The 24648-nt window shown below is 52.5% G+C and overlaps 11 protein-coding genes across 11 annotated transcripts; 7 read left to right on the top strand and 4 right to left on the bottom strand.

The window, feature by feature from the left end:
* Positions 1–405: 405 nt before the first annotated feature.
* Positions 406–1179, top strand: A1O5_08308 (uncharacterized protein; the record flags this gene model as incomplete). Its single annotated transcript, XM_007748891.1, has 1 exon — positions 406–1179. One exon carries the CDS (start codon positions 406–408, stop codon positions 1177–1179), a length of 774 nt encoding a protein of 257 aa, XP_007747081.1.
* A 13-nt stretch (positions 1180–1192) lies between these two features.
* A1O5_08307 (uncharacterized protein) lies at positions 1193–2341 on the top strand (the record flags this gene model as incomplete). The annotated part of the gene is made up of 2 exons (XM_007748890.1): positions 1193–1351; positions 1439–2341. The coding sequence occupies 2 exons, from the start codon at positions 1193–1195 to the stop codon at positions 2339–2341; spliced, it is 1062 nt and encodes a 353-aa protein (XP_007747080.1).
* A 1136-nt stretch (positions 2342–3477) lies between these two features.
* On the top strand, positions 3478–5805 carry A1O5_08306 (uncharacterized protein; the record flags this gene model as incomplete). The annotated part of the gene is made up of 2 exons (XM_007748889.1): positions 3478–3537; positions 3691–5805. The coding sequence occupies 2 exons, from the start codon at positions 3478–3480 to the stop codon at positions 5803–5805; spliced, it is 2175 nt and encodes a 724-aa protein (XP_007747079.1).
* Positions 5806–6156: 351 nt separating this feature from the next.
* A1O5_08305 (3-oxoacyl-[acyl-carrier protein] reductase) lies at positions 6157–6980 on the top strand (the record flags this gene model as incomplete). The annotated part of the gene is made up of 2 exons (XM_007748888.1): positions 6157–6215; positions 6269–6980. 2 exons carry the CDS (start codon positions 6157–6159, stop codon positions 6978–6980), a joined length of 771 nt encoding a protein of 256 aa, XP_007747078.1.
* Positions 6981–7849: 869 nt separating this feature from the next.
* A1O5_08304 (uncharacterized protein) lies at positions 7850–8557 on the bottom strand (the record flags this gene model as incomplete). Its single annotated transcript, XM_007748887.1, has 1 exon — positions 7850–8557. One exon carries the CDS (start codon positions 8555–8557, stop codon positions 7850–7852), a length of 708 nt encoding a protein of 235 aa, XP_007747077.1.
* Positions 8558–9498: 941 nt separating this feature from the next.
* Positions 9499–10123, bottom strand: A1O5_08303 (dynein light chain, cytoplasmic; the record flags this gene model as incomplete). The annotated part of the gene is made up of 6 exons (XM_007748886.1): positions 9499–9563; positions 9616–9685; positions 9744–9770; positions 9828–9862; positions 9921–9954; positions 10007–10123. 6 exons carry the CDS (start codon positions 10121–10123, stop codon positions 9499–9501), a joined length of 348 nt encoding a protein of 115 aa, XP_007747076.1.
* Positions 10124–11568: 1445 nt separating this feature from the next.
* A1O5_08302 (3-oxoacyl-[acyl-carrier protein] reductase) lies at positions 11569–12318 on the bottom strand (the record flags this gene model as incomplete). The annotated part of the gene is made up of 1 exon (XM_007748885.1): positions 11569–12318. One exon carries the CDS (start codon positions 12316–12318, stop codon positions 11569–11571), a length of 750 nt encoding a protein of 249 aa, XP_007747075.1.
* A 1364-nt stretch (positions 12319–13682) lies between these two features.
* A1O5_08301 (uncharacterized protein) lies at positions 13683–16147 on the top strand (the record flags this gene model as incomplete). The annotated part of the gene is made up of 2 exons (XM_007748884.1): positions 13683–14492; positions 14687–16147. 2 exons carry the CDS (start codon positions 13683–13685, stop codon positions 16145–16147), a joined length of 2271 nt encoding a protein of 756 aa, XP_007747074.1.
* Positions 16148–17475: 1328 nt separating this feature from the next.
* Positions 17476–19075, top strand: A1O5_08300 (uncharacterized protein; the record flags this gene model as incomplete). The annotated part of the gene is made up of 2 exons (XM_007748883.1): positions 17476–17584; positions 17637–19075. 2 exons carry the CDS (start codon positions 17476–17478, stop codon positions 19073–19075), a joined length of 1548 nt encoding a protein of 515 aa, XP_007747073.1.
* A 1025-nt stretch (positions 19076–20100) lies between these two features.
* Positions 20101–21711, top strand: A1O5_08299 (uncharacterized protein; the record flags this gene model as incomplete). The annotated part of the gene is made up of 1 exon (XM_007748882.1): positions 20101–21711. The coding sequence occupies one exon, from the start codon at positions 20101–20103 to the stop codon at positions 21709–21711; it is 1611 nt and encodes a 536-aa protein (XP_007747072.1).
* Positions 21712–23252: 1541 nt separating this feature from the next.
* Positions 23253–24261, bottom strand: A1O5_08298 (uncharacterized protein; the record flags this gene model as incomplete). Its single annotated transcript, XM_007748881.1, has 3 exons — positions 23253–23316; positions 23386–23893; positions 23958–24261. 3 exons carry the CDS (start codon positions 24259–24261, stop codon positions 23253–23255), a joined length of 876 nt encoding a protein of 291 aa, XP_007747071.1.
* Positions 24262–24648: the final 387 nt, after the last annotated feature.

Raw genomic sequence — 24648 nt, 5'->3', positions numbered from 1 at the left:
AAACTGATATTCCTTCCTGCTTTTGCAGTATCAGCTACATTCGGATGCTGGTCGAGGCATATGTTGTCAGCGGGAAGTGTTACTGCCGTACACTGCCTCGGGTGATGATCCCACACTCTTTTTGGATTTCTTCTCAGATTTAACTCTGCAAGTTTTTCTGCATCTGGATCTGCTTTCCCCAGATACAACAGTGGAATGTCAAGCTATGTTCCGGGAAGTGGCCTTTTAGCCATATGATCGAAATAGAAGGTAACTTCCACCTATGTTGCAACGTTATGAAGCCGGAGAAGATCGACATCAATATGCCCTGCATTGCCAGCGGCTTTGCTTACTCAAAAAGGCGGAGTACTCTAGGTTCTCGTGTCTTGGATGCTCAGGATCAAGACACACACAAAAGTCGTAAAAATGGTCTTGCTCATGCCCTTCTGCGGCTTGATTTTGTTTTACTGCAACCTTCTCGTTGCCCAGTCTGTCCAAAACCTCGGTGTCTCGTGTATTGCCAGCTCTCAAAACTGCGGTCCACGTGGAGGCATTGGGGACGGGGCCTATCCTGTGTTGACTCCTCAATCTTTCATGACCGATGCTCTGATTCCCACAGTTCCAAATACCACTCGTCAATTGGCACCTGGTCCGCCACCCGTTCGCTCGTCAACATACCCAAGCAGCTCATCATCATGCCCACCAAGGCGCAATATTATTATTGACTCGGCCAACGGTGCGCAACAAGAGATGGTTGGTTTTGGACACGCTTGGACCGACAGCGCTGTCAGTGTGTTCAAGTCCCTGGATAGTGCTACCCTCGCCCGTGTCCTGGAAGATCTCTTTGGCCAGAGTGGCAACAACATGGGCTTTATGCGACATACCATTGGATCATCTGACTTGTCAGGCGAACAATACACCTACGACGACAACGGTCCCAGCTTCAACGAAGGAGAGCCTGACTTTGACCTGTCTAATTTCAGCCTGGGCCCGTATGGCACTGGTCAGGCCGAATTCATCGCTAAAATGGGTGCTGTCAAGGGTGATGTCTTCCTCTTCGGTTCACCATGGTCATATCCTGGATGGACAAAGTACAATGACCTGTTCATTGCGCCGAATCTAAATGTGGACGGGGGTGGAAGCTACAATATCCTCAACAACAGCTTCAATCCAGCGTACGTCCCGCAAATGGTGGGATAACGCATTTCGCGACATGGGGGTTCAGGTCAATGGTATCACCCCAATGAATGAACCGCTGAACTATCAAGGCGGTTACCCTTGCATGTTTCTTGACCCAGTAGATGCAGCAAGCTTGATTGCCCAGGGCCTCGGACAGGCAATGCACGACCGCGGCGTTATCCTCATGGCATATGTAAGTCTCCATTTTAATCCCTCTTCTTTGAAGATTGATTGGTCGTCGGGTCCAAAGCCGACTCTAATTCATGGTGTCTGATGCCAGGATCACAACACCGATCAGCCAGTGTATCCCGCCCGTGTCATCCAAGGTACGGGTGGCGAGGGCGCTCTTACGGACGCAGCAGCGTGGCATTGCTGTGCTGGTCCCGTGGCAAACTACAGCGTAATGTCGGATTTTCATTATGCCTTCCCAAACACGCTGCAGTTTATGACGGAATGCTCCAATTACCTTCCGCAAAGTGGGAGCTGGAATTTCGAAGTGGCGTCGAATTTCATCCCGCCTGTGACGCATGGTGCTTCGGCGGCCGCCATGTGGGTTATGGCAACGGATCAGGAATATGGGCCCCATTCCCCGTATGGTGGATGTGCTGGCTACCAGGGAAGCGTTATTGTGAATTCATCCACGCAATATACGCTCACGAACGACTATTACATGGTGGGCCAGTTTTCACGTTTCGTCCGTCGAGGCAGTGTGAGCTATCGGATCCTGGGAGACGGAAACGAGGGCGATGCGAGACAAGACAACCAGTTCTATACTATGACGGTGCGCAATCCAGATTCGAGCTGGGCGGTGATTATGACGAACAATATCGGCAGCGACCAGGATGTGGTAGTGGGATTCAACAACAGCGAGACTGACATGTGGCAAGGGACAGTGCCAAATGCCACGGTGGTACCATGGCTGCTGCCGCCTCAGGGTGTTGGCGCTGCTCCTCCTGCTGCGCCCTATGCGAATGGGACGGCATCCACCACCCAAGGAGGGAGTGGAGTGGGAGCAGTGTGTTCGACAGCAAGCACTTCTTCAAGCTCAAGCTCATCCGCCAGCAGCACAAGCACCCTCGAACTAGTGCCCAAGACGACACATACAATTGCCTCGTCTGCTCCGACTAGCAGCAGCCATGGCACAAGTGACGATGTTGATGAGCCTAGAATGCGGCAAGGCTGATGAAAGAAGATAGGGATGAGGGCAAGTACACCATGTCACGAAAGATGGCAACGAGGTAGGAAGTATTTTGGGCGTATGTACCCGGCAAGCCGGATTCAACAACAAGTGGCACAGTCTGACAAAGAGAGAGTGATTCACCGTCAGATCGAGGATGTCCTTCATTCACGACAAGTATGCTATTTACCTTTAGCAATAGTGGCCCTCTGTCATTCATCCTATACTATCAATTATAATGGATGTAGTGGCCGCTTTGACGTTATTGAGCACTCCTGAGGTACGCAGCCGTGACAGACTGCGCCACTTATTTGTGAACCAGGTTTGCTGGACCGGCTTCTGGCTTGAGATGGGCTTTAGGTAGTGCTTTAAATAGCAGTCGCATGGGCATGATTGTGCAGGATAGCTAGCCTCGCTCCATGGTACACCGTCCACACCTTAGGTCCGGGTCTCACTACTAGGCTAGCCACTTAACTGAACTCGGTACTTGGTACAGTTTAGTGGCTTCACTAACGTCTAACTACCGGTCCTCGCGGTGTGGTCCCTCCCTCTTCCCCTCCCGGTTCTATGGTAACCCTCCCAAGACCCTCCCTCCCTCCTGCTGCTGCTGCTGCTGCTGCTGCTCCTCGTCCTCCTCCAGTCCCTGCGGCCATTCGGCGGATCTTCGCCTGGCCAGGTACAAACCCGCTGGGGCCTGAACCTCCAGGCGCTCTGGCACGAACACTACCTAGTAGCAAGTACACATGTGAACGAATCCATCCCGGATTTCTTCTTCCCCAGCTTTTGCGTATCAAAGCCTTTCCTCTTCTTGACCTTGCATCAAATGAGACGAGCAACAATTCTCCTAGAATGGTGCTGTTAGTCCATAGTCCACCGACAAATAATCCCCCAAGTCCCAGAGGGCTGAAAGCATACTTTGTATTGATTGCCGGTACGCGATTCTCGACCGCCGACGCCACGGTGACCACCGGATGGCCGACGAACACCACCAAAGCCCGCCGACGCCCATGAAGCGGGTGTCGAGAGCATGCACTTTCTGTCGCGCCCGCAAGTCCAGATGTGAGCTGTAAGCGTTCCGTTCTATTTCTCGACGTATCTTTTGGTACAGGAAGGGCAGGTGGGACCTCTGTGTGCCGTTCTTCATGTCGGCTGGGTCTCCATCCGCTCGTCTGGGCCCCCGGCTATCTGGAAACCTCTCACAAGTTGCAATAGCCGCCTATCGGCAACCATCCAGATTGACCATCCGTTCTCGTATCGACTTCTGTCCTCGCCGTTTGATTGACCCTGATTGATGCTGTAGGGAAGCTTCAGGCGGCCAACCTCCATGCGCGCGATGCAAGAAAGAAAACCGCGAGTGTGTTCTGGGCACGTCCAACCGCGGCGGAAGCAGAGTGAGGAAGAAGCTGCTTTCCACCAGCACCTTGTCCACCCTGTCCAACCCTCCGACGTTGACTCCCCTCCTTGAGACCGATTCCTATGCCGACGCCGATGCCAATGCCAAATCCCACCTCGGTCCTCCTCCATTTCTACAACCCTCCCCTCTTCAAGATCGTCCTGCGACAGCCGCAGGTCTGGGCAGTGGCGCAGGAGGTCCAGGTACAACCACAGCTGCGAACGTGATTGACGATGACGACTCGGCGTCCACGGCCGACAGCACGATTGGGAATACCATACCCAGGAACCCGTCAGATGCGTGGCAGTTGTTGAAAGACGTGGCGAACCGGGAAGCAGATCAGCTGCAAGCCAAAGGAGCAATGGGCCAGCAGGGGGATCCATCACATCAAGACATGCAGAACGGAGCAAGACCAGAACCCAGGGGATCCATCAATGGCATCCACGCTGGAATCTCGACCTATCGACTGGTGCGCGAAGGCTACCTGACGCCCGAAATTATCCAAATGCTAGTCCGACGATACGCTGAGCACTACCACCCGTACCTTCCCCTGGTGCCGCGCAAATATTTTGATCCTGCTCAGCTGGATATCTTCGCGGTCAATGATAAACATCTGCTGACGGCCGTCATCACCATCTCGTCAAAGGACCTCATTGAACAGCCGACGATTCATACCTGCTGCTCTCGATACATGCATGACCTGATATCTGGGATCGCAGCTGGCCATGATTGTGAAGTCGAGGCGGTCGAGGCGTTGTTGTTACTTGCCGAATGGGAGCCGCAGGGCCTGCGAAATCGCATTGAAGCGGTTGGGAGGGGCGAGGAAGATCGGTCGGCCTGGATGCATGTCGGGATGGCCCTGCGCACGGGTTATTTTCTTGGCCTTGATCGAACTGCCTTTCGACAAGAGTCCGCCGAAGAAGCCAGGATCGATGGACGAAAACGCTTAGCTTGGGCCAACTGCTACGTCTCGGATCGGTTGATATCGGTGAGGATTGGGAAGGCATTTTGGTCGAGAGGACCTGGACCCATGACCGGTCTCTCCTCCCAGGACTTCCCCTCGCTGCAACCAATCAACCCTGACGACGAAGATTATGCCAAAATCATGCAAGCAACCCTGGATCTCACACAGCTCTATTCGAATGTGCACGATGTTCTGTACTCGGGCATGCGCACCAGTGGACAGATGATGCTCATGGGGGATTATGTCAAGTACGTCGACGATTTCCGCGCAGCCATCGCTCGCTGGAACACGACTTGGGGGAAACTGGAGTGCTCTCCTTATATCAAGGTCACGCTGCAGATGGCGTACGAATACCTCTGTCTATACACCAACGCCTTTGCCTTCCAAGCGGCCATTGCTCAAGCAATTGCTAGCAAGCCCAAGAGCGACGCCAACTCCCTGAGGGACCATCTCCGAAGTGTATTCTGCAATGTCGGCGCTATGCCAGATGCACGCTTCATTTGGGCCAGTGTGGCTGCTGCGAAAGCCTACTTGACGCTTCTCAGCACCCAAGTGGATCCCAGCAAGTATCTGCGATACATGCCGCTGAGATATTATCTCTACTGCATTTATTCTGCCGTGTTCCTGTACAAAGCCCGCTCGTTCGGAGTGATGACGGACATGGAGGAGCGGCAAGTTCGGCAACTGGTCTTCCAGACCATGGAAGTGCTCAAACGAGCGTCCGTCTCTGCTCAGGATCCGGGGTCGCGCTACGCAAGGCTCTTGGAGCTGCTGTGGATAAAGCCGCAAAAGGGCCCTTCACAACTCCCGCCTCCAATTCAATCTCCCGCGGCATCTGACGGTCCATTGTCGTCGAGCGGCAGTGTCCACGTCGACGCACAAGGATATATGCAATTCAGTCCGGCTAACGACTTCTCCTGGCTGGACCTCGAGGCCGTAGGCGACTACGTCTCCGGTGATCAAATCGCTGGCAACGGGATGAACATGCTTGCTCCGATGGGGGCCTTCGAGGCGACGTCGACTTTCATGCCTCAGACTCAAGGGATGCAGTGGCAGCAGACCAGCAACTCCACGAATTGGCCGGTGGACTGGAATGGCAACTTGTTCTTCTGAGCGCTTCTCAGCTTCTCCAGCTTTAAGATTTGCTTGGAGATGGATCCAATGACAAAGCTGCGCTCTTCTATCCGTTTCAGGCGAATGTCGGCGACTGGGAGCAGAAGCCGACGCATGGGCTGCACTTGGATTTCCCCGCACCGTCGGGACGCACCACCGTCCACCACGATCTGCCCGTTCAAATCGGCGCAGTCACCGCGGCTGCACCGTTTGGTGCTTTTGTGGAGAGGCTGGTGCGCGCTCACGAGCTCAGATTCATATCCAGGAATGAGTACAAGACAACGACTGTCCCAGCTGACCTCCCACACAAGCAGTTCGCAGACACCAGGACCTAGCCAACCTCGGCCCAGCATGTCCGTCGACAACGAAATCAAAGGCAGATTAGCCCTGATCACTGGTGCGTCTGGAGGGTATGTGTGTCCCCTCTCGAGACTTCGCGTTTCACTTTGACTGACAAAGGTAGGATTGGTGCCGGTTGCGCACGAGACCTGTACAAGAATGGCTGTCATCTCGCCCTGACATACTCCAAAAACAAAGCTAATGTCGACAACCTGATCGCCGAGCTCCAGGGCGACTCGACCTCGTCCGAGCAGAAGATCTCTTCACACCAAGTAGACATGGCATCCACAGAAGATATGGAAAGATTATACAAGGAGATTGAATCACAGCATGGTCACGGACCAGACATTCTGATCGCCAATGCAGGATACGGAAAGCGGGTGCCGCAAATAGTGGACATCACATATGAGGAATTCGACTATACAATACTGATCAACCTGCGCGCACCGTTTGTCCTTGCAAAACTGGCCGTCCCGCATATGGCGCAGCAGAAATGGGGGCGCATCATCATGATGTCCAGCATAGCCGGCTACGGAGGGGGCATCAATGGCTGCCACTATGCGGCCTCCAAGGCCGGCCTCACGGGCATGATGAGGAACCTCGCCCTCAAACTGGGCAAGGACGGAATCACGGTCAACGACGTGGCGCCGGCCATGATCGGCGATACGGGGATGATCCCCAACGCAAAGTTTCTCGAGGGCACGCCTGGAGATGTGAGGAATATCCCCGTGGGCAGGCTAGGCACGCCGCAGGAGTGCGCGAATGTGGTCACCATGCTGTGTCGCACGGGCTACTTGACCGGGCAGAGTATCTTGTTGACTGGAGGGTTGAAATGAGGTGGAGGGCCAATTAGTTATGCAGCGCGCCTCCAACAAAGGATGTGACTCTTGAAGAACATCCACGACCCACGACGCATTCTTCAAAGTTTGGTTGGAATTGCTTCGGTTTGGTTCCTGAGCTACATGTTTGTCGTCGTTTACCCTGCCTGCCCTATCCCGCTTTCCCCAGTTTGGAAACCAGACATGTCCTGCTTTCAATTCAAAGTCTTATCGATCATAATCTTTATCCTAATCCCCATGGTAGGACGAGGGAATAATGAAGACCGTGCACATCGTCCCTGTTCGATGCCCGCTGCCCGCTGCCTCGCCGTCTATGACAAGGGATCGAGCGCAGGGAGAGCGGGGGTAGGAAGCAAAGGGAGAGAGGGAGAAGCAAGAAAAGGGGGACAGGAAAGGGAGCGACGGAAAGGGGTTCTGATATGACACAAACCCCATGGTTTGCAAACATCACGGGTATCGAACATCAATCGACCAACATTCAACAATCAACAATCAACATTGAACCAAACCCACAAAAGAGGGGGGTGAGGTGGAGAGGGGAAGAGAGAGAGAGAGAGAGATGGGGGAGTTGTAGTCTCCGAGTAGTGATTGCCAATGAATCCCTCTCTACCTGCGTACACACATACTCCATCCATTCTCCATAGGAACCTAGGAACCTAGGTACTCCTTGATGCAATTTTCATTGTGCCATTGCCGATGCGATTGGCATCGCCATTGGCATTGCGAATGGACTCCGATCCCGATTTCAATTCCGATTCCGACTGTGATTTTCCCGTGCCCTTGCTTTTTGCCCTTAGCCTTGCCGTAACCATGCTCGTCGGTATTTTGTCGGACCATCACTCCCTACCCGGCGGGCCTGCCCCCAACTACCTCGAGCCCGGCCTGAAGATGGGCCCTCTCCTGCCCTCGACCTCGCCCCCACCCCGCGCGGCGGCGCCAGGCATGGCGTCTTTCCTCTTGTCGGACCGGGCAAAGACGCTCTTTTGGTCCGTCGTCGCCGTTGCTCGGGTCGATTTTGATTTCTGCGTCGTGGTGCCGACGTACGTCTTGCTCTGCTCCTGCACGCTGCCCTGCGCTGTCCGCGCGACGCCCTCGATCTCGGACGTCGTCGAGCTGATCTCCACGTTGGCGGGGCTGACTTCGAGCGGGTTGAAGGGCGCGTTCTGCGGTGGCGTGGGGGACACGTTGGACGTGCCCGTCGTGGAGGCTGTCAGGTTCTGCATCTGCTCCGCCGCCTGCGCGATAGATTCGGCCGGGTCGGCCGTCGACGTGCTGTCCGGCGAAAACGACACCGCCTGCGAGGCCACCGCGTCGTCCGTCCCGGATTTGCTGTACTCGGTTGGTTGCCGGTCAATTCGGGTGCGGTCTTGTTGTGCGGAGCGGTTGGATTGAATGTCTTGTTGGCACTGCGTCGTCGTCGTGGAGGACTGATGCCGAGTGTTGGTCGGGGTGATGATTTGTTGTTGGTATTGGTGGATGGGTGAAACGCGTGTAACCCGACGGAAAGGAGTGGTGGGAGCTCGTGGTATTGCGGCATTCCTCAGACTTGAGGCTTGTAGACGTAAAGGCTTCATGTGGTGTGTTTCAGTGTGCTACAAGTAGCACCGTACTTATTGAATCGTTTGTCTTGACGTGTATAGATAGATGAGTCGGTTCAGTGCTTTTTCCTGGGGTCAAAATAGGCGGAAGAATGACTAGAGAGCACAAGATGTAAGGAATGCACGTATATATGAAAAGGTTGCACCAACCGTCGCAGCGGCTCAGCACTGTTTGCGATGTTTCGAGTATTTCTGATATCATCCTGACGTGGGTGGCCGTGACCAACTTACCTACTTGTAGTAGCTTCCCCAGATTTCTTGCGCCCCACCCCCAAGATACTCGTAGATATGATTGGCGTTAGGTGGGCGCAAGGTGGGCGCAAGGTGGGCGCAAGGTGGGCGTCTGCCCCAAATCGACCTCGCCCACACTGACAGGGAAAAATTAACCAGATGGGATTCACATGTGAACAGCAATGAAAAAGGGGGAGGAATCATCTTTCAAACCTGGTATGCTTTGGGTGTTAAGACTTGCGCGCAATTCAGGAAAAAGGAGCCGACGCTGAACCGAATCATGCTCAGGATTGACCTGGTTCCCTCCTTCATATACTCTGGGCGAGGTATTTGCACGTTTTCCGGTAGATACTCGAGGGCTCCGTCACTAGGAGTGGAGATTCCTGTCCAAATGGGTAGAGCAGTGGAGGAGAACGATGGTAGGAACCGAACCGACAGCGCAGAGTCAGACTGCAGATTGAATTTGGAATCCATCATTGCCATTGCGCATTTGTCGGTGAGGGACTGTCCAGAATCTTTCCTCTCCATTGTATATACAACATGGTGTGAAGCACGTCGAACAACCGCTCTCTTTCAGGAATTCATATCTACACCGTCACAATTTTGTAATGATAGAGCCCCAAGCCGGGTATCGCCAATGCCCGAGAGACTTTTCCGTGACGCCCAATGCAGAAAGCTGGATCCAATCACTGCGTCTTGAAGAGGAGTATGGCGACGTGTCCGAGGTAGAAGTAGATGAAATGTTTCGTTTCTGCAGCATCGGTCAGTCATCAGCTCGGAGGGGGGAGCAAGGCCTGTCGTACCGTGGGTGACGAAACTGCCGAAATTTCGACCGACTATGCAATGCCATGTGGCGCCCTTTTTCGAGTCGAACTGAGAAAAGGTATTAGAAATGTTGGTGCAATGTCGCAGGTCTGAGACAGAATGGCACCTCTCGCTTAATGTGTTGAGCAATGTCCTATGTTTCCAATGAGCAATGTCCCTTCGGGTTCGGAATGGCCATCCTGCAACATACTTTCTCGACGCTGAACTTCTCCATTGCTTCCTGTGCTAAACTGCCGGTCAGCATCTCCGTCCCAATCTCTTTGTAACCGGCGCATTCCCATACCGACTTCGATTGCCTCTTGTTGCATGTCCTCGCTCTTACGGTTCCGTCAGTGACAATCCAATCGGGTTCCCTCACGGCGTTCTTACCATGTCGACAGATTTAATCTGGGCTTCAACAACATCAGTAGGGTGGTCGAGAGTGGGGATTTTAGACTTACGCTCCAATTTCACCTTCTTCTCAGGGATGGCCTCTGCAGCAGCCATGGTGCCGGCGGATGATATCAGGCAGGAAAGGACAGCAAGTGACAAGGTACTGAGCCGTAGAGCGGACAGAAAAGCGATGGACAGTCTGGATGGAAGAACGTGCTTGTGATGTAGATGGTGGAAGCCTTGTGTGGAAGAAGCGCATGTGCAGGTTCGAATCATCCATCATCACAAACCAGGCGAGCAGGGTCATGCGGGTTGCGCGATTCATGCCGCTCTTAGCGACTCAAGCAGAGCACTGAGTGCCTAGTGCCTGGAGCAAGCTGGAGTTACTCGGTACAGGACTTAATTAGCGCGGCCTTGCCGTTGCCGCTTTTTGCACCACCAACTCGCAACTCTCCCTCCTCACCTCCTCACCTCTTCTTGCCTGTTTCTCGCCTGCTCCCGCCTCCTTTCACTTACTCCCCTGCCTCCTCACCTTTCGCGTAACCCTTGTCTGTCTTTCGCTTTCATATCATTGGCAAACAACCCCCAGCAATGTCGCACAATATGCAATATGTCCGGCCGCACCCTCCATCGCTAGGGGCTGCGATCGCGCTGAAGCTGGTCCTGCGCATATCGCTTGCGCCTAGCTATCGCTGGACTTTTGGCTTCCCTCTCGATTTTCTGCCCGTCATGGCTTAGAGACAATACTTGATGGAGAGCTCCAGTACAGTTAAACGGGCGTGTTCCCTTCGGGACTGCCTCTCCTCGGCCTGATCGCACTCTACTTAAACTACAGTGCAGCCCTCCATCACTATGAGACTGCATGCCTTTATAACATCTATTTTCACGGCGCTCCATAGGAGACCGAGGCTTCTTTTCGTCCCAGCTATTTACTTCGATATCTGCGGTTCGCTTGACCCCGATATGTGGATTCTGTTGACCCGAGCAAACAGACGATACTCAGATATCAGTTGGAGAAGATAGAAAATGGTAGGTTCCGACCAACAACTTTACTCTTGGAGCTGGCGTAGTTGGATACCCGCATGCCATATCAACACAACGAACGATCAATCTACAAGACTCATGATTCTGTGATTTGTATACACTAGTCCAGCGTCTAAATTTAGCTGATGGTATTGGGAATGCCCGCACCTCGGTCTCATGTCCCAGATAACGGAGACGGAAAAATACAGACACCGGCTTCAACACTCGTGTTGTCACGACAAGAGGACCAAGCTGCTTTATGTCGATTCAAAACAGATATGCTATGCTAACGTGTATGAACTGCCAACGAATGTTCACTATAGTCAGGGTCGAAAAACAACGGCCAGCAGTGAAAAGTCTCTCAAGCCTCGGAAAATTTGTGCATTGCGACTGATTATTGTGCCATCTACCATAAATCCTTTTATGATCTTTTGCTGCTTATCATCGTCTCTGCACCTGCAACTAATGCTAACAATGGCATGATTACGGACTCTTGCCCTTCTCTGGACACTCGCATCCTCAATCCCCTCACACCCTCAAGCCAAACCCCCGTTGACCTTGATCGTCTGCCCGCTAACCCAACTCGCCGCGTCTCCAACGACAAAACTGATCGCCTCGGCAATCTCCTCGGGCTTCCCAATGCGGTTCGTCGGGTGCAACGACGCAATCATATCCAGCACCTTCTGCGGCTTGCCCTCGAGGAACAGCTCCGTGGCCGTAGGGCCAGGAGCGATGGCGTTGACACGAATACCCTTCTTCGCAAGTAGGTCTTTGGAGAGCAGCCGGATGAGCTGTTCGATCGCGCCCTTCGTCGCGCAGTATAGAGTGTACGGCGCCGTGACGGACGAGGCGTGGCATTGGTTAGTGGAAATAAAGAGGATCGAACCGCCAGGTGTCATGTGCGGCAAGGCCTTTTGGACCAGGAAGAACGGCCCCTTGACGTTGATGTTGAAGGCACGGTCGAAGTCCGCCTCCGTACAGGACTCCACGTCCTTGAGGGCGAGGATGCCCGCGTTGAGGATAAGAATGTCAATCTTACCGAATCGCGCGACGCTGGCTTGCACCAGCTGCTCGACGCCGCTGAGGGCGCCGGCATCGGCTTGCACAGCGTAGGCGTTTTCAGGCCCGAGTTTTTGGACGAGCGCGTCGGCCGTGGACGTGTCGTGGCCGTAGTTGACGACGACCTTTGCACCGAGGCTGACGAGTCGGGTCGCTGTGGCGGCGCCGATGCCTTTAGAGCTGCCGGTAATGACGGCGACTTTACCAGAGAGGGGCCCGCCGGACATTTTGACTCGGGTGGTGGTTCTTGGTCGCGGAAGGGACGCCGATGCTGATGCTTATGGTTGTTGGACAATGTTGACGAGAGACTCTCGAGGAGAACTATGATATTTTGAGAGACATGTGTCTCTATATGAATGCGTTGAATTGTCTCAAAGATGTTGCCGATGTAATTGTAAAGAGACCTACCTCAAGACCTACCGTTCCAGTTTAAATGGTTGCGAGTTGGCATGCCATGATTGCAGAATGGGCGTCTCGATGGCTAAAAGTTGTGGCTATGTCCTTGCTGGAGTGATTATCCATGGCGACGCTGGTCCAAATGAGCGGGTCTCTCTAAACAAGCTCCGTCTGTACAACTTGTACTGAATAGTAACTCCATGGTGGTGGCAGCTGTTGTGGATGCACCAAGATGATTGATCAGGTCTCGGCAAGACTCGTCATGTAATACAGCGGAGAATGGATTTTACGGCAGCTGCCTTACGACCTGCCAAGACCGGCCAAGAAAAGTCCACCCGTTCAGGCAAGGTTTTCCTCCGCAAGCTCCGAGACGCTCTTATCTGCGGTATGTACATAGGTATCCATCGGCAAAACCCGTCGTCCGCTGTTATGTGCGCCAAGACTCCTTGTGGAAGGTGAGCCTGAATCGGTGGAGCTATTTTTTAAATGGCTCGAACTTGTGCTTTCTCATGTCTCATGTGTCATATGGAGCCTGGACAGTTCTGCCCATGCAGATATCATTGTCACGAAATCCTTCGTCATGTCCAAGACTATGACAGACAGATATTTCCGGGTACATGGTATTACGACGATAACACCTGTTCACTCTACCTCCACAGAAACGATCCTGGACACAGGAAAATCAGGGCTCCAATCGGACTCGGAAGAAGCTCAAGATCAATGCGAGACCCTCTACATCTCAGGGTTAAACCTATCCCTCCCGGCAGGTTCAAGGACAATTAAAGAATATCTCTTCTTACCTTGAACATCTCCTCGCGTGACTACGTGATACCGGCGACGCTGGCGGCAACTATCCATATTCTTGTAAGCAAATAGGCTCAGAACGGCGTCTAGTCGCGGTTCCGGCCACGTCGAAAGGCATAATCAACGTATTAAAAAAATATAGAACTACCGACGCCTAATCTATTGATACTATTTGTAGGTTACAGGACGCTGTGGTTATGATATAGTGGGCTGTTCTGTCCACACTGTCATCTGCCATTGCACGACTGCGGCCTCGGCAGAACTGCCCAAATTTTTAGATTTTCGCTCGCGACTTCACCCCGATTTCTTGTCCCCAAAATATTTCCTTCTCGCCTAAACATCTGCAATCTCAGTAATCCTTCCGTTCCCATTGATGACCGTTACTGTAACCATGACAAGCACCGAGCCCGAGGATTCCTCGGTGACTCGAGTCTATGTCTCGGGTCTGCCGCCATCCATGACTAAAGAGCAACTGCGGTCGCATTTTGCTGGAAAGTATTCGGTCACAGACGCTCATGTCATCCCAGACCGCCGCATAGGTTTCGTTGGATTTTCCAGTCATGAACAGGCCAAGGGTGCAGTCCGATACTTCAACAAAACCTTCGTCCGCATGTCAAAGATCTCCGTAACCCTAGCAAAGCCCGTACAGGTCAAGCGCGATGACAAAGGCCACGCCGTCCCTATCTCCGACCGTGCTTCAAGGAAAAGGAAGCGGGACCTACGAGATGATGGCGAAGATACTCAGCGACCTTCAATACAACAGTCTCGAAAAAGCACCAACGGTGTTGTAGCAGGCAAGGAAACTAGCACGGAAGTTGTTTCTAAAGAGAAGGAGAGTCCGTCGAAAGAGGCTTCCTCAGAACAGGGCCCAGAAGAAGACATCGTGCAAGAAGCACCCAGATCTGATGCTGACTGGCTGCGTGGAAAGACGAGCAGGACATTAGATTTGTTCGAGGAAGCCGAAGATATGAAGGATCGCTCTAGGCATCCTGGCGACAGTGGTATAGGGGACAAGGCAGCAGAACCAGTGGAAGAGGTCCAGACCAAAGAAGATGTGGCAGACGCAGAAAATGATGCAAATTCAGACCATCCGCAAAAACCCTCAGTGCCAAACGCTCGACTCTTCATCAGGAATCTTCCGTTTGACATCCAAGAAGACGATTTACGGAAGGTCTTCGCGCGATATGGCAGGATTTCAGAAGTAAGCCAACATGCTTTTCTTGCTCTCCTCCGTTATGCCTTTGTGATGATTTCCTGATAGGGACAGCTTATGCTTCGCATATGATTCGAACCGGGAAAGAGTATTTTAGTAGATGCTTCTCACTTCTGACTCCCATGTCTCTTGCCAAATTTGCTTTTTATACCCATTGGTGCCTCCCGCTAATGCTTGAACAGATTCATTTAGTTACCGACACCAGGAAGTCCACCGGCAAGGGTCTTGGTTATGTTCAGTTTGTGGAGCCGGCGCACGCAGAGCAAGCGCTTTTTGAACTCGACGGAAAGGACTTCAAGGGCAGGCTTATGCACATTCTACCGTCTTCGGACAAGAAAATACAAAAGCTCAGCGAATTTGAAATATCGAAGCTGCCTCTAAAACAGCAAAGAGCGCTCAAACGGAAGGGTGAAGCCTCAAGTTCGAGTTTCAGCTGGAACTCGCTCTATATGAATCCAGATGCCGTCCTGGCATCGGTCGCCGAGCGCCTGAAAGTCTCCAAGGCCGACTTGCTTGATCCTGCTTCAACCGATGCGGCTGTGAAGCAAGCCCACGCCGAGACCAGCGTTATCAAAGAGACCAAGGAATACTTAAAGTCCAATGGGTTGAATCTCGATGCCTTCAAGAATAGAGCTCGTGATGAGAGAACAATCTTGCTGAAAAACTTTTCTTACGGAACCACTGCAGAAGAGCTCTCGCAAATGCTTGGCCAGTACGGCACGATCGAGTTCCTACTCTTTCCTCCAACGGGGACCATGGCTGTTGTTCGATTTCAAGAAAGCAGTCAAGCGGCTTTAGCGCTCAAGCAGTTGGCATATCGAAATTTGAAGGGCTCTATACTATTTCTAGAGAAAGCGCCGGCTGGGCTCTGGGAAGGTCCTACGCCCACAACCAGCACTGACGTAACAAGTCCTAGAGGTGATGAGTCCAGCAGCGCTCTTGGAACTACCTCTACCGTGTTTGTGCGCAACTTGAACTTCTCAACGACGAGCGTCAGATTAGCTGAAGCATTCAAGCCACTATCGGGCTTCCTCTCTGCAAGGGTTAAAACACGGACTGACCCCAGTCGACCAGGCGAAGCTCTCAGCATGGGCTTTGGCTTTGTCGAATTCCGCACCAAGGTTCAAGCAGAAGCAGCGATCGCCACCATGAATGGAAGGCGGCTGGACGGATACGAGCTCCTGGTGCAAACATCACAGAAGTCAACTGACCTTGGAGAAGAGAGACGGAAGGAGGATACGTCCAAAAAGCTGGGCTCCCAAAGGACAAAGATCGTCATCAAAAACCTCCCTTTCGAAGCCACCAAAAAGGATGTGCGTGCTCTGTTTGGTGCATATGGTCAGCTGCGCACTGTGCGAATGCCCAGAAAATTCGACAACACAGCCCGAGGTTTTGCCTTTGCTGAATTTCTCACAGCGAAAGAAGCTGAGAACGCCATTGAGGCTCTCTCAAATACTCACTTGCTTGGCCGGAGGCTTGTTCTGGACTTTGCAGAAGGCGAAATAATCGATCCAGAAGCCGAGATCGAAGCCATGGAGAAGAAGACCCAGGGTCATCAGGATACATTGACTCACCACAGGATGACGGGGTCGGCCCGGAAGAAGTTCAACGTTGATGCAAGAGAAGACTTTGGTGCCCTCTAGATGATCGGCAATCTAGGGATCCGCACTTGCCCCTTGCAGAGCCTTCTCCCTCGCCCTCCGACCTTCGAGCTTATTCCTATAATCTTCTTCAATCAAACCAAATTTGAATGCCAAACCCTTCGGCCTGCCTCAATAAAAGTCTCAGACAGAGTTCACGACAATAATGACCAGAAGTCGGACTCGGTCTCAAGGACTCGGGTTGTTTTGCAGATCAGTGCTGCAAAATATCATTCCACAGGCAGATTGGCCACAACGTCGATCGGATTTTTGATTCGTTCAACCATCATCTGTGCGCAGTCTTCCCTTTTTATGATCGCATTATGTTTGCCTCCTGCTCACTGACTTTGACTACCGAAGCGTCGAGATCGAAGTTGTTTCCGCGCTGCTGACTTGCCAGATTGGGAGCTTTCATCCCTTGCATTGACCTTTTTCCACCTGAGTCTGTGCAGCAAGGATAGCAAAGGGAAGTTCAAATTCATGAAATTACCTGTCTTGCCTGGTCTCGACTCTTTGAACGAGTGGAGTATCAATGTCCGCGGGGTTGTACGTGTCTCTGTTCAACCGATAGATCGAAGGGTTGTGGCTGGGATGTCCAGTTAAAGATGTCGGCGGAAGGTAAGATTGCACAAGCACTCTCTCGTGACGTGGCGATTGTTATATGTTAAACCAGCTGTTTCCTTCGCAGCATTCCCTCTCTCTCATTCCCAAAGTTTTTTGTCCCTCTTGAACATTGTCCACCGCATTTTTCATTCTTGCTCTCGAGCATAACTTGGCAAGCATTGGGCGCTTTACGCTTTGATAGAGTGCCTACATTCCGGTATGTCAGCACCTCTACATCTTGGAGATTCAGGGTCAGCCGTCGAGCGCCTTTCCGTCTCCTCCGGGAATGTTCAGCTGCTTCCAGTCACCCACAAAGCGGGTATTGAGAATCAGTATCCCCTCCCAGGGATAGACACATTGGGAGGGCAGATACCTCATTTTCCCATCCCAACGCTGAAGCTCGGTTCCAATGATGGATCGAATGGTGCGTCCGCTGCAAAAAGAAAACGATATCATCCCAAGCCACATCGGCCCAAGCATCTGGCAGACCCCGACCGCCCATATCTTCATCATCCAAAATACCTCGAATACAGATCTCGACCGAGGCAGGATATTGGCAAGGATGGCAAGCCAATCTGGCCTGACAATATCGAGGCTGCCTTTCAGGACGGTGGGTGAACTCAGACCGGAGGCAGGTGGATCAAGACTGACGAGCGACAGCCCTTGTACATATCAAACCAATGGGTCGAAAGAAGTGTTCACAACGAGGAAAGCCCTATGGACGGAACATGCTCATTGCCGAATGGATATACCGAGCGACAGGTCAAAAACGGGAACGCAAACAAGTCTCCAGCCACATACAAGTGCTTGACAGGTTTCTTCAGGGCATTCCAGAATGTGCGTCCATTGCACCGCTTCCACACCACGGTTCGAGCTGACCTTATCTCAGGGGACCGGCTGATCAAGCCTGGTGATGAGGATGACACTGGTCCATCGGAAGGTCACAAATTTTATCATAACTCTATTGAGCACATGGTCAACGAACAAAAGGCAAGAAGCAAAGCCAGGCAGCACAGCGATGCCGTGTGGGATGATGAGCTTGACGGCACTGCAGACTCGTTTGTCTCTGCATCACCAACGGGCGGTCTGGCCACCACGCAACGGGTCGAACGCCTGAATTTCGAAATGTGGGTGAGCTCGCCCATTGACCACGAGCGTGCCTTGCACTACTATACTGGGCTCAAATCCACGAAATTGGCGCCATTTCCACTTGAGGAACTGGTCGGGTGGCGACTGTCATTTCCGCATCTCAAGTCGCTCGTGGACCATGGAAAGCGTCTCAGTAATTGCGACCTTATCCTCCTCAATGCCAGCTTCCGGTTAATGGAGGACTTCCCACCACGGCACTCCAAGCTGGGTATCTGCCTTGAACTCAAGTATCCGGATCGACTCTGGACAGATTCGCACCACGAAGCTGGTGTCAAAAAGTGGTCCTGCGTGACCTACATGTACCGCGGAGGCGTGCTTATTACTGAACCCACCTGTGAAGAGTGCCAGACTCCAGATCACTGGAGAATCCGACCGTTCTTCCAGTCGAAGTGGTGGGCATCGACATTTACCTCTCTCACAGAGGCAAGAAAAGTCGCCGAAGATTCGAAGGACCCGGAAGCCATTGACCTTGCCAACGAACAGTCTCGCAATTTCTTTCGCGGCCTCTCAATCATGCAAGAGATATATGTTGTTCGCTACTCCAACAGCAGCGACTTCGGCGATAGCATGAAACGGGAGTCACGCAGGAGGACAGCAATCTTGCTCTGGCAGTTTTCGCAAGCGCCAGCAGACAGCGCTGGTACCACGACGTGGCAGAACTTGATCGCTCCGCCGGATCGTCTGGAAACGAATAGCCCATTCCCCGACGGTGTGGAGATGAGCCTGCCGCCGCTCTCCATGGACTCCATTGTCGACTGTTCTCCCGGGGTCGGTTCATTCGAGAGCAGTACCCGTCAGTTCCAGCCGCAGCACAGCATGCCTTACAACCTGTATCCGGGGTCGATGGACGAAGAACTCTGCCAGGATGGCTTCATGGCCATGAAGCACGAGCAACTCCACGGCTTTGGTCATCTGCAGTTATCCTTCGACGTGGCTTCGAATCATGAGTTCTCTGGCCTCGACCCGTCTATCCATGACACATTCAATCTGCAGTCGTGGTCACCACAAGTGGATGAACAGGACGAGGCACTGCGCGATGCTTTGCTTGCCGCATCGGGCATGGACCTGGGCGCGGGAGCGCATCAACTGCATCCACCACCCACGCCGCGCTCGCAACCGGAGTATCACACTTCCGAGGTACCCCAGAGGCACGCTGACGCCGACAATCGAGGCCTGTAGCAATGCATGCTTGCTTTCTTGCTCTTACTGAAACTGCTCTAAACGTCCTCACGCTGCTTTGACGATGAATTGCGTTCAATGCGGGTGCTGTCTTGCGACCACGGATGGTGAAGCCAGACTGACATGGGATCATTCTTCAAGGAGGGAAAACGCATGACTTTCCATCTTCATGGGATGGATCCAGGCGATGGGAATGAGTACGGGAGGGGAATGAAGGAGCCATTCTCTGAGACTAATAAGATGATAATGCGACCAATACTAGTTACGTATGTGATGCTAATGCAATACCCATGCGCTTCCGGCGCTCACTTTGCCTCCTCCTCCTCCTCCTCCTCCTCCTCCTCGTCGTCGTCGTCGTCGTCGTCGTCGTCGAGACGCCGCCAAAGGCACTGGCGATGTCACACCCAGAAGCACAGGCTTAACTTCCTCCAAATTACCGCCCGGAAGCAGTGATGGTAGTGTGTCACCCAATTGACTATACAACTTTTTACCCTGGATACTTCATCTGAGCAAGAATCTTGGAAAGAGACCGAAACAAATCCGAAAAGGGGTGCCTTGGGCACGGATAATATTGGATCCAATTGGATCCAATTAATAACATTAAATATCGCCAGGCGCACGCCAGATTGGTCTATTCTGTCAAGCTAGTTTCCCCACACGAAACGATGTTTTGTCATCAAGATGGCTGCTCGGTTGGCTGTCCTGTCGCTTCTGATGACGGAGCCTGCAGAAGCCGAAGACGGCGTTGCGCCCCGTCGTCGGCGTCCACCAACAGCTGAGTGAGCGTGAATGACGGAGTGCCTTCCCCAAACGAACAGCTCCGCGGATGGGTGAGTGCTGCAAGTCGGGTCGAGTTGGCTGCTTTCCCACCTGCCAGCAAGACTTCGGCTTACATATCTCGCCATGCAGTCTCGAGAAAGAGAGAATCTCTCACTCCTTTGAAGGCGCCAAGAATGCTCCTGCATCCATGCGAAAATCCCCGACTCAGCAGAATGCAAGGAGGATGAGCTCCATATCAAATCCCAATGAGATCGGCAACGGCGCACGTCCAATTAACTTTCATCGTTCAGACCAAAGATCGGCTTTCCGATGGCGACCATCTTTGCAGAGTCAACTCTCATGTTGCGAACTACTCGCACAGGAGACGAAGATTAGACCCGAAAGACGCGAGGCAAACAGATCGCGCTCGAAAATGCCGCTCTGTTCGTCTTGATGAACGCGAGACCCTTCACTCCCGACCAGGAGCTTTGTCTCACCTGGGACAAGGGGCCGGAGATCCTTTCAATTCGCTTCCTGTCACTGTCAATCCTACGATCAACTATGTCATTTCGTTCAACCGTCTGGCTCTCACTCCGTCGCCGGTCAATTCTCAATTCGAAATGCAAAGAGCTCGGAAGTGGACCAATCAGTATGATCACGATACCAGAAGTGCTTTGCAGGATGAGATTCTGGCCTACGCTCATCTCAACCGCCTCATAGCCGTGGTGGCGTTCGTCACTACCGGAGAGCCGTTCCAGCGATTAGCATTGATCTACAAGAATCAGACTATGTCCAAGCTGCAAAATTTGATCAGGGCGCATAAGGTTGAGACCACGGAGCCGGTATGTGACCTCATCGCCTCACTATATACAGCTGAGATTGCGGCGCATAATTTTGAAGCCGCCGCAGTGCACGGAAGAATGCTGCGCTATATGTTGCAACCTGGTCGACCGGTCGACATAAGCGAGCGACTCGCACGTTTCATCTTGTGGCAAGACGTCCACAGAGCGAGCATGACGCTGACGCCTACCTTCTTGGACCTCTGCCAGTACGCACAGAACTATCTTCCTCGTATCCCGAACACGCCTGTATCCTGGGGAGATCTAATGCCTTCCCGACGCAATCCTATCCCCTGTGTCATTGACGGAGCAATGCAGTGTGCAGTCTTACGAGGGATCTTCAAAGAAACAAGGCTCTACTACTCGGTGTCAAGTATTCTCATCGAAGACAATCTGCCGGCCGAGGAACTCTTGTTCACCATGTCCATCCGCCACGGCATCATGCAGGGTCATCTCGTGAATAATTACGTCCGGTGCGCCGCCAATATCCAAACCTTCGGCGTTGAACGGGATCCCTTCTCGTTCCTCCACTGCAAGGCATGGGCTACCCTGGCGACGTTGCTCTGGATTCGATTTGCGGGATACTACGAGATGCAGATACCTCCCCGACCACCCCTGTCCCAGAGCAGGAGGATTGTTGCCGTAAACGTACCGGAAGTCATTTCCGTATCTCCTTCTAGCCGAGACGCCATGTATTCCTCCGCACCAGTCATAATTATGGCTCTCCGTCGTCACTTGGAAGACAGCAAGGCAAGCACTCTCGCTATCATGGAGACTCCTCTGATACGCGCCCGCCTTTGGGCCATCTTCGTTGGAGCCGTTGCGGAACAGGCTCAAGAGGGGTTCGACGGATCCCAGTTCGGCGGCAAAGGGAATTGGCATAATCTTGAATTGACTGAGCTAGCTTTCCTCATGGGATTGAGCACCTGGAGCGAAGTTAGGCTCACCCTTGAGGGGTTCCTCTATTTGCCCAATGTTGGTCTGGCTGCCGCCGAGTGGTTTGAATGGTTTGCTGAACGGATGACTCTTGGAGTTTAGGAAGCGGGCAGAAGTGATATGCCCGGGGTTGAGTAATGATGATGGAAATTTTGACTGATGCCGGTATCTGCCACAGGAGCTTGAGCAAATGTCCCTCCGCATCCGAAGGTGACCAACGAGTAAGACACATCACGGTATCTAGAGAGAGACAAGCAGCAATCCCACTCGTGAGTCTCATGAATCCTAAGCCGAGCCGCTAACCCAAGAATCGAGAGTTCAAAGTTTTTTGGTTTTTTTATTTTTGTTATTTTTTTTTTTTTTTTTTAATTTTTTTTTTTTTTTTTTTTTTTTGGAAGTACTTAATGCACCTTCATGCCTCCTCCGGGTCTCGACCCAGCATAAACAAGCCCGCGCGCTGAGAAACTGATCGTTTCATCTTGTGAGACAGATCGAGTATCAGGGATGTTAGATCGCGAGCGCCATCAACGCTCTTTACATCACGCCGTCGATCTGCAACAGTGTGGCGTCGCTATGGAATGTTCACTGTTCAGGAATGGCCTCCTAAACACAGGCTGCTATCGTGAACAGCGTATATCCAACCGCGGCAGAGGTGCATATCTGGCTCGCTGAGGAAGACCAAGCAGTCAAGTCCACATTGCAGATCATGCACGATTTCTGCAACGATAATTGACCATGGCCTGGTGCCATATACTGGCGGCGACCAGTACCGAGTATTCGGTAGCTGATGATGCTGTGGATTTCTTTCCCCATTCCAACTCTGAGATCCTTACAATTATCTAACGGTGAACTCTGGGGTCCCTCTTGTACCTAGGCCACCTCATAGCTGTCCTGACTATCTTGCCGCTATATATTTTTGCAGATCAAAACTCGCAGGTCTCCCGTTCTCACTCCTTGAGCGACGACAGGCCCATCTCCGGTACTAGCTATGGATCCCGTAACAGGAGGTACAAATTCCGCCACGGCCGCGGTCGTCGACGACTTCTCCCCTCTAACCCACCATAGCTGGCATCCCTTTGACCACGACCGTCTGCGGCGAGAGGGGTCGAGCAGAGAGAGGAATTTGGTGAGGAAGCAATGTGTTTGGCTTAGGAGGAGGTTCTAAGTTGTATTGTAACAAGGCAAAGTGGCTGTGCTGTGCTGGGCTGGTAGAGTGGTAGCAGGGGGGGAGGGTTGTCTAGTCACATGTCAAACCAAAATGGGCTGGTAGGGGGAGTGCGGAACAGTCTACGGTGCTGGCAGAGCGCCATTCTTTACAGTGAGTAGAGTATCATGAATTCCATGACTTTTGGTGCCGTCTATCTAATTCCTAAGTGTTTTATCAGGCCTATCCTGCTCCTTGATGCCGCCACCGTGCTAGGCGTTCGTTGCCCTCGCCGCTGCCTCTCTGGGTGGTGTTGGTGGTGGTGTTGTCTTGTCAGCGCCAACCAGAAACGCGTTCTCGATTCCCGACCTGCTGGACAGGCCTCTGTGCGTTGTTGCACCTGCACGCCGAACCCTGAAGTGCTCTCTTACAGTATTCCACGAGAACTTCTTAGTGGAAATAAAGGAAAGGCAGATGACGTCCCAACTCTTGACTGGTTTCAATTGCCGCTGCCTGAACAGTTACCCGTCGTGCCGATGAAGACAACTTGCACCGCAGCAAATCTGGGGGGACGGAAATGAGTGAGGACGATCGCGGAGTGGCTCAAAGCATATTCTCGGGGCAGGACTTACGCTGATGTTGCCGCAAAGATCTCGATCCTCCGAGCCTCAGTCATCGCAGCGAGACAGAGACAGAATACCGCCGTGAAGATGGCCGTCATCCCGATGCGAAGTGCAATACTCTGAATAAAATACAGAGCGACGATGGATAGAATTGAGAATAGGCATGAAACGGTAGTGGCTAGGATATCGACCGCATTGATAATTCCCTTGTTGGAGTAGTTTGCGATCCCGGTCAATGGTTCCGCGTCAATTGGTGCCTTGTAATGCTTGCCAATCCACCAGTGATAGTTGGGAAGAAGTTTTTCTGATATCCATGTACTGGTGGCGTCCATTTGATTGGGGTCGGCAGTGGTAATTAGATCGTCTTCGTGAGCCTCACTCCACGCGTGCCGGTCGTCGCTTATGATTGGCTGCCCTCCCATTTTGGGGCTATCCCGCCAATCACGAAGGAAGTTGATCTTGTATTTTGTGGGCTTCTTCAGACACGATAGTCTTTGTTGTCGGAGAAGAGCCTCATCTAACCCCGTTAGCCAGGCGTTCGGTTAGAATCACCGGTCCTGGACTCTGGGGCTGGCACATACTGTACTCTTCCAGTGAGGTTCTGATTTGCATGATCTTTCGGAATTGTTCATCGTGTCCATCCTGCTGGGAGTCCTTCAACAACTGCCAGTGTCTTGCATGAATATGCCGGATCGGATGCCCTGAGAACTTATCTCTGTGCGAGATCTCTTTCAATTCCTGCTCAAGGTGCGTGAGTTCGGCTTGCAGGTAGAGGAGATTCTGGTAATTCAATTCGTCGAAGCTTCGAAAGATGCCAAATTCATGGTGGCGGCTCATTAGACAAGCCACCTTTGCATATCCTTCTCGACCATCTAGGACCGCCATTGTCACGGCCGTTGATGAATTTGCTTGTATGTCCGCTTGCGACCCTTGAATTTATCTTTGGTGTCTGTTGCACAAAAGGTCTTGTGATTGGTTGGAAGGGAAGCACAGCTAGGGTAGTGTGGTGCCACGTAGATATGCCGAACGGGCTGTCAGGCATCTCTTCACTTGGGCAAAGCTTGAATATCAGTGGCAGATATCCGCGTCCTGAAACCGGAGTGATGGGCGCCAGCAGCACCTCTGCAGAAATGGTTAGGCTGCGTGTTGATGTTCAGCTGATGAACCTACATCCACGGTCATTGAGCCGCCCAGCACGGTAAGCAGCCGAAGTCAGAAGAATGGGAGAATCGAACCTTATTCACATCGGCTTGTGTTAAGCTACCCTTCTCC

Source organism: Cladophialophora psammophila (genome assembly GCF_000585535.1).
Source record: "Cladophialophora psammophila CBS 110553 chromosome Unknown aczJe-supercont1.13, whole genome shotgun sequence".
Classification (NCBI taxonomy): domain Eukaryota; kingdom Fungi; phylum Ascomycota; class Eurotiomycetes; order Chaetothyriales; family Herpotrichiellaceae; genus Cladophialophora; species Cladophialophora psammophila.
The sequence above is the reverse complement of the archived record's forward strand: the minus strand, read 5'-3'. Positions and strand labels throughout refer to the sequence as shown.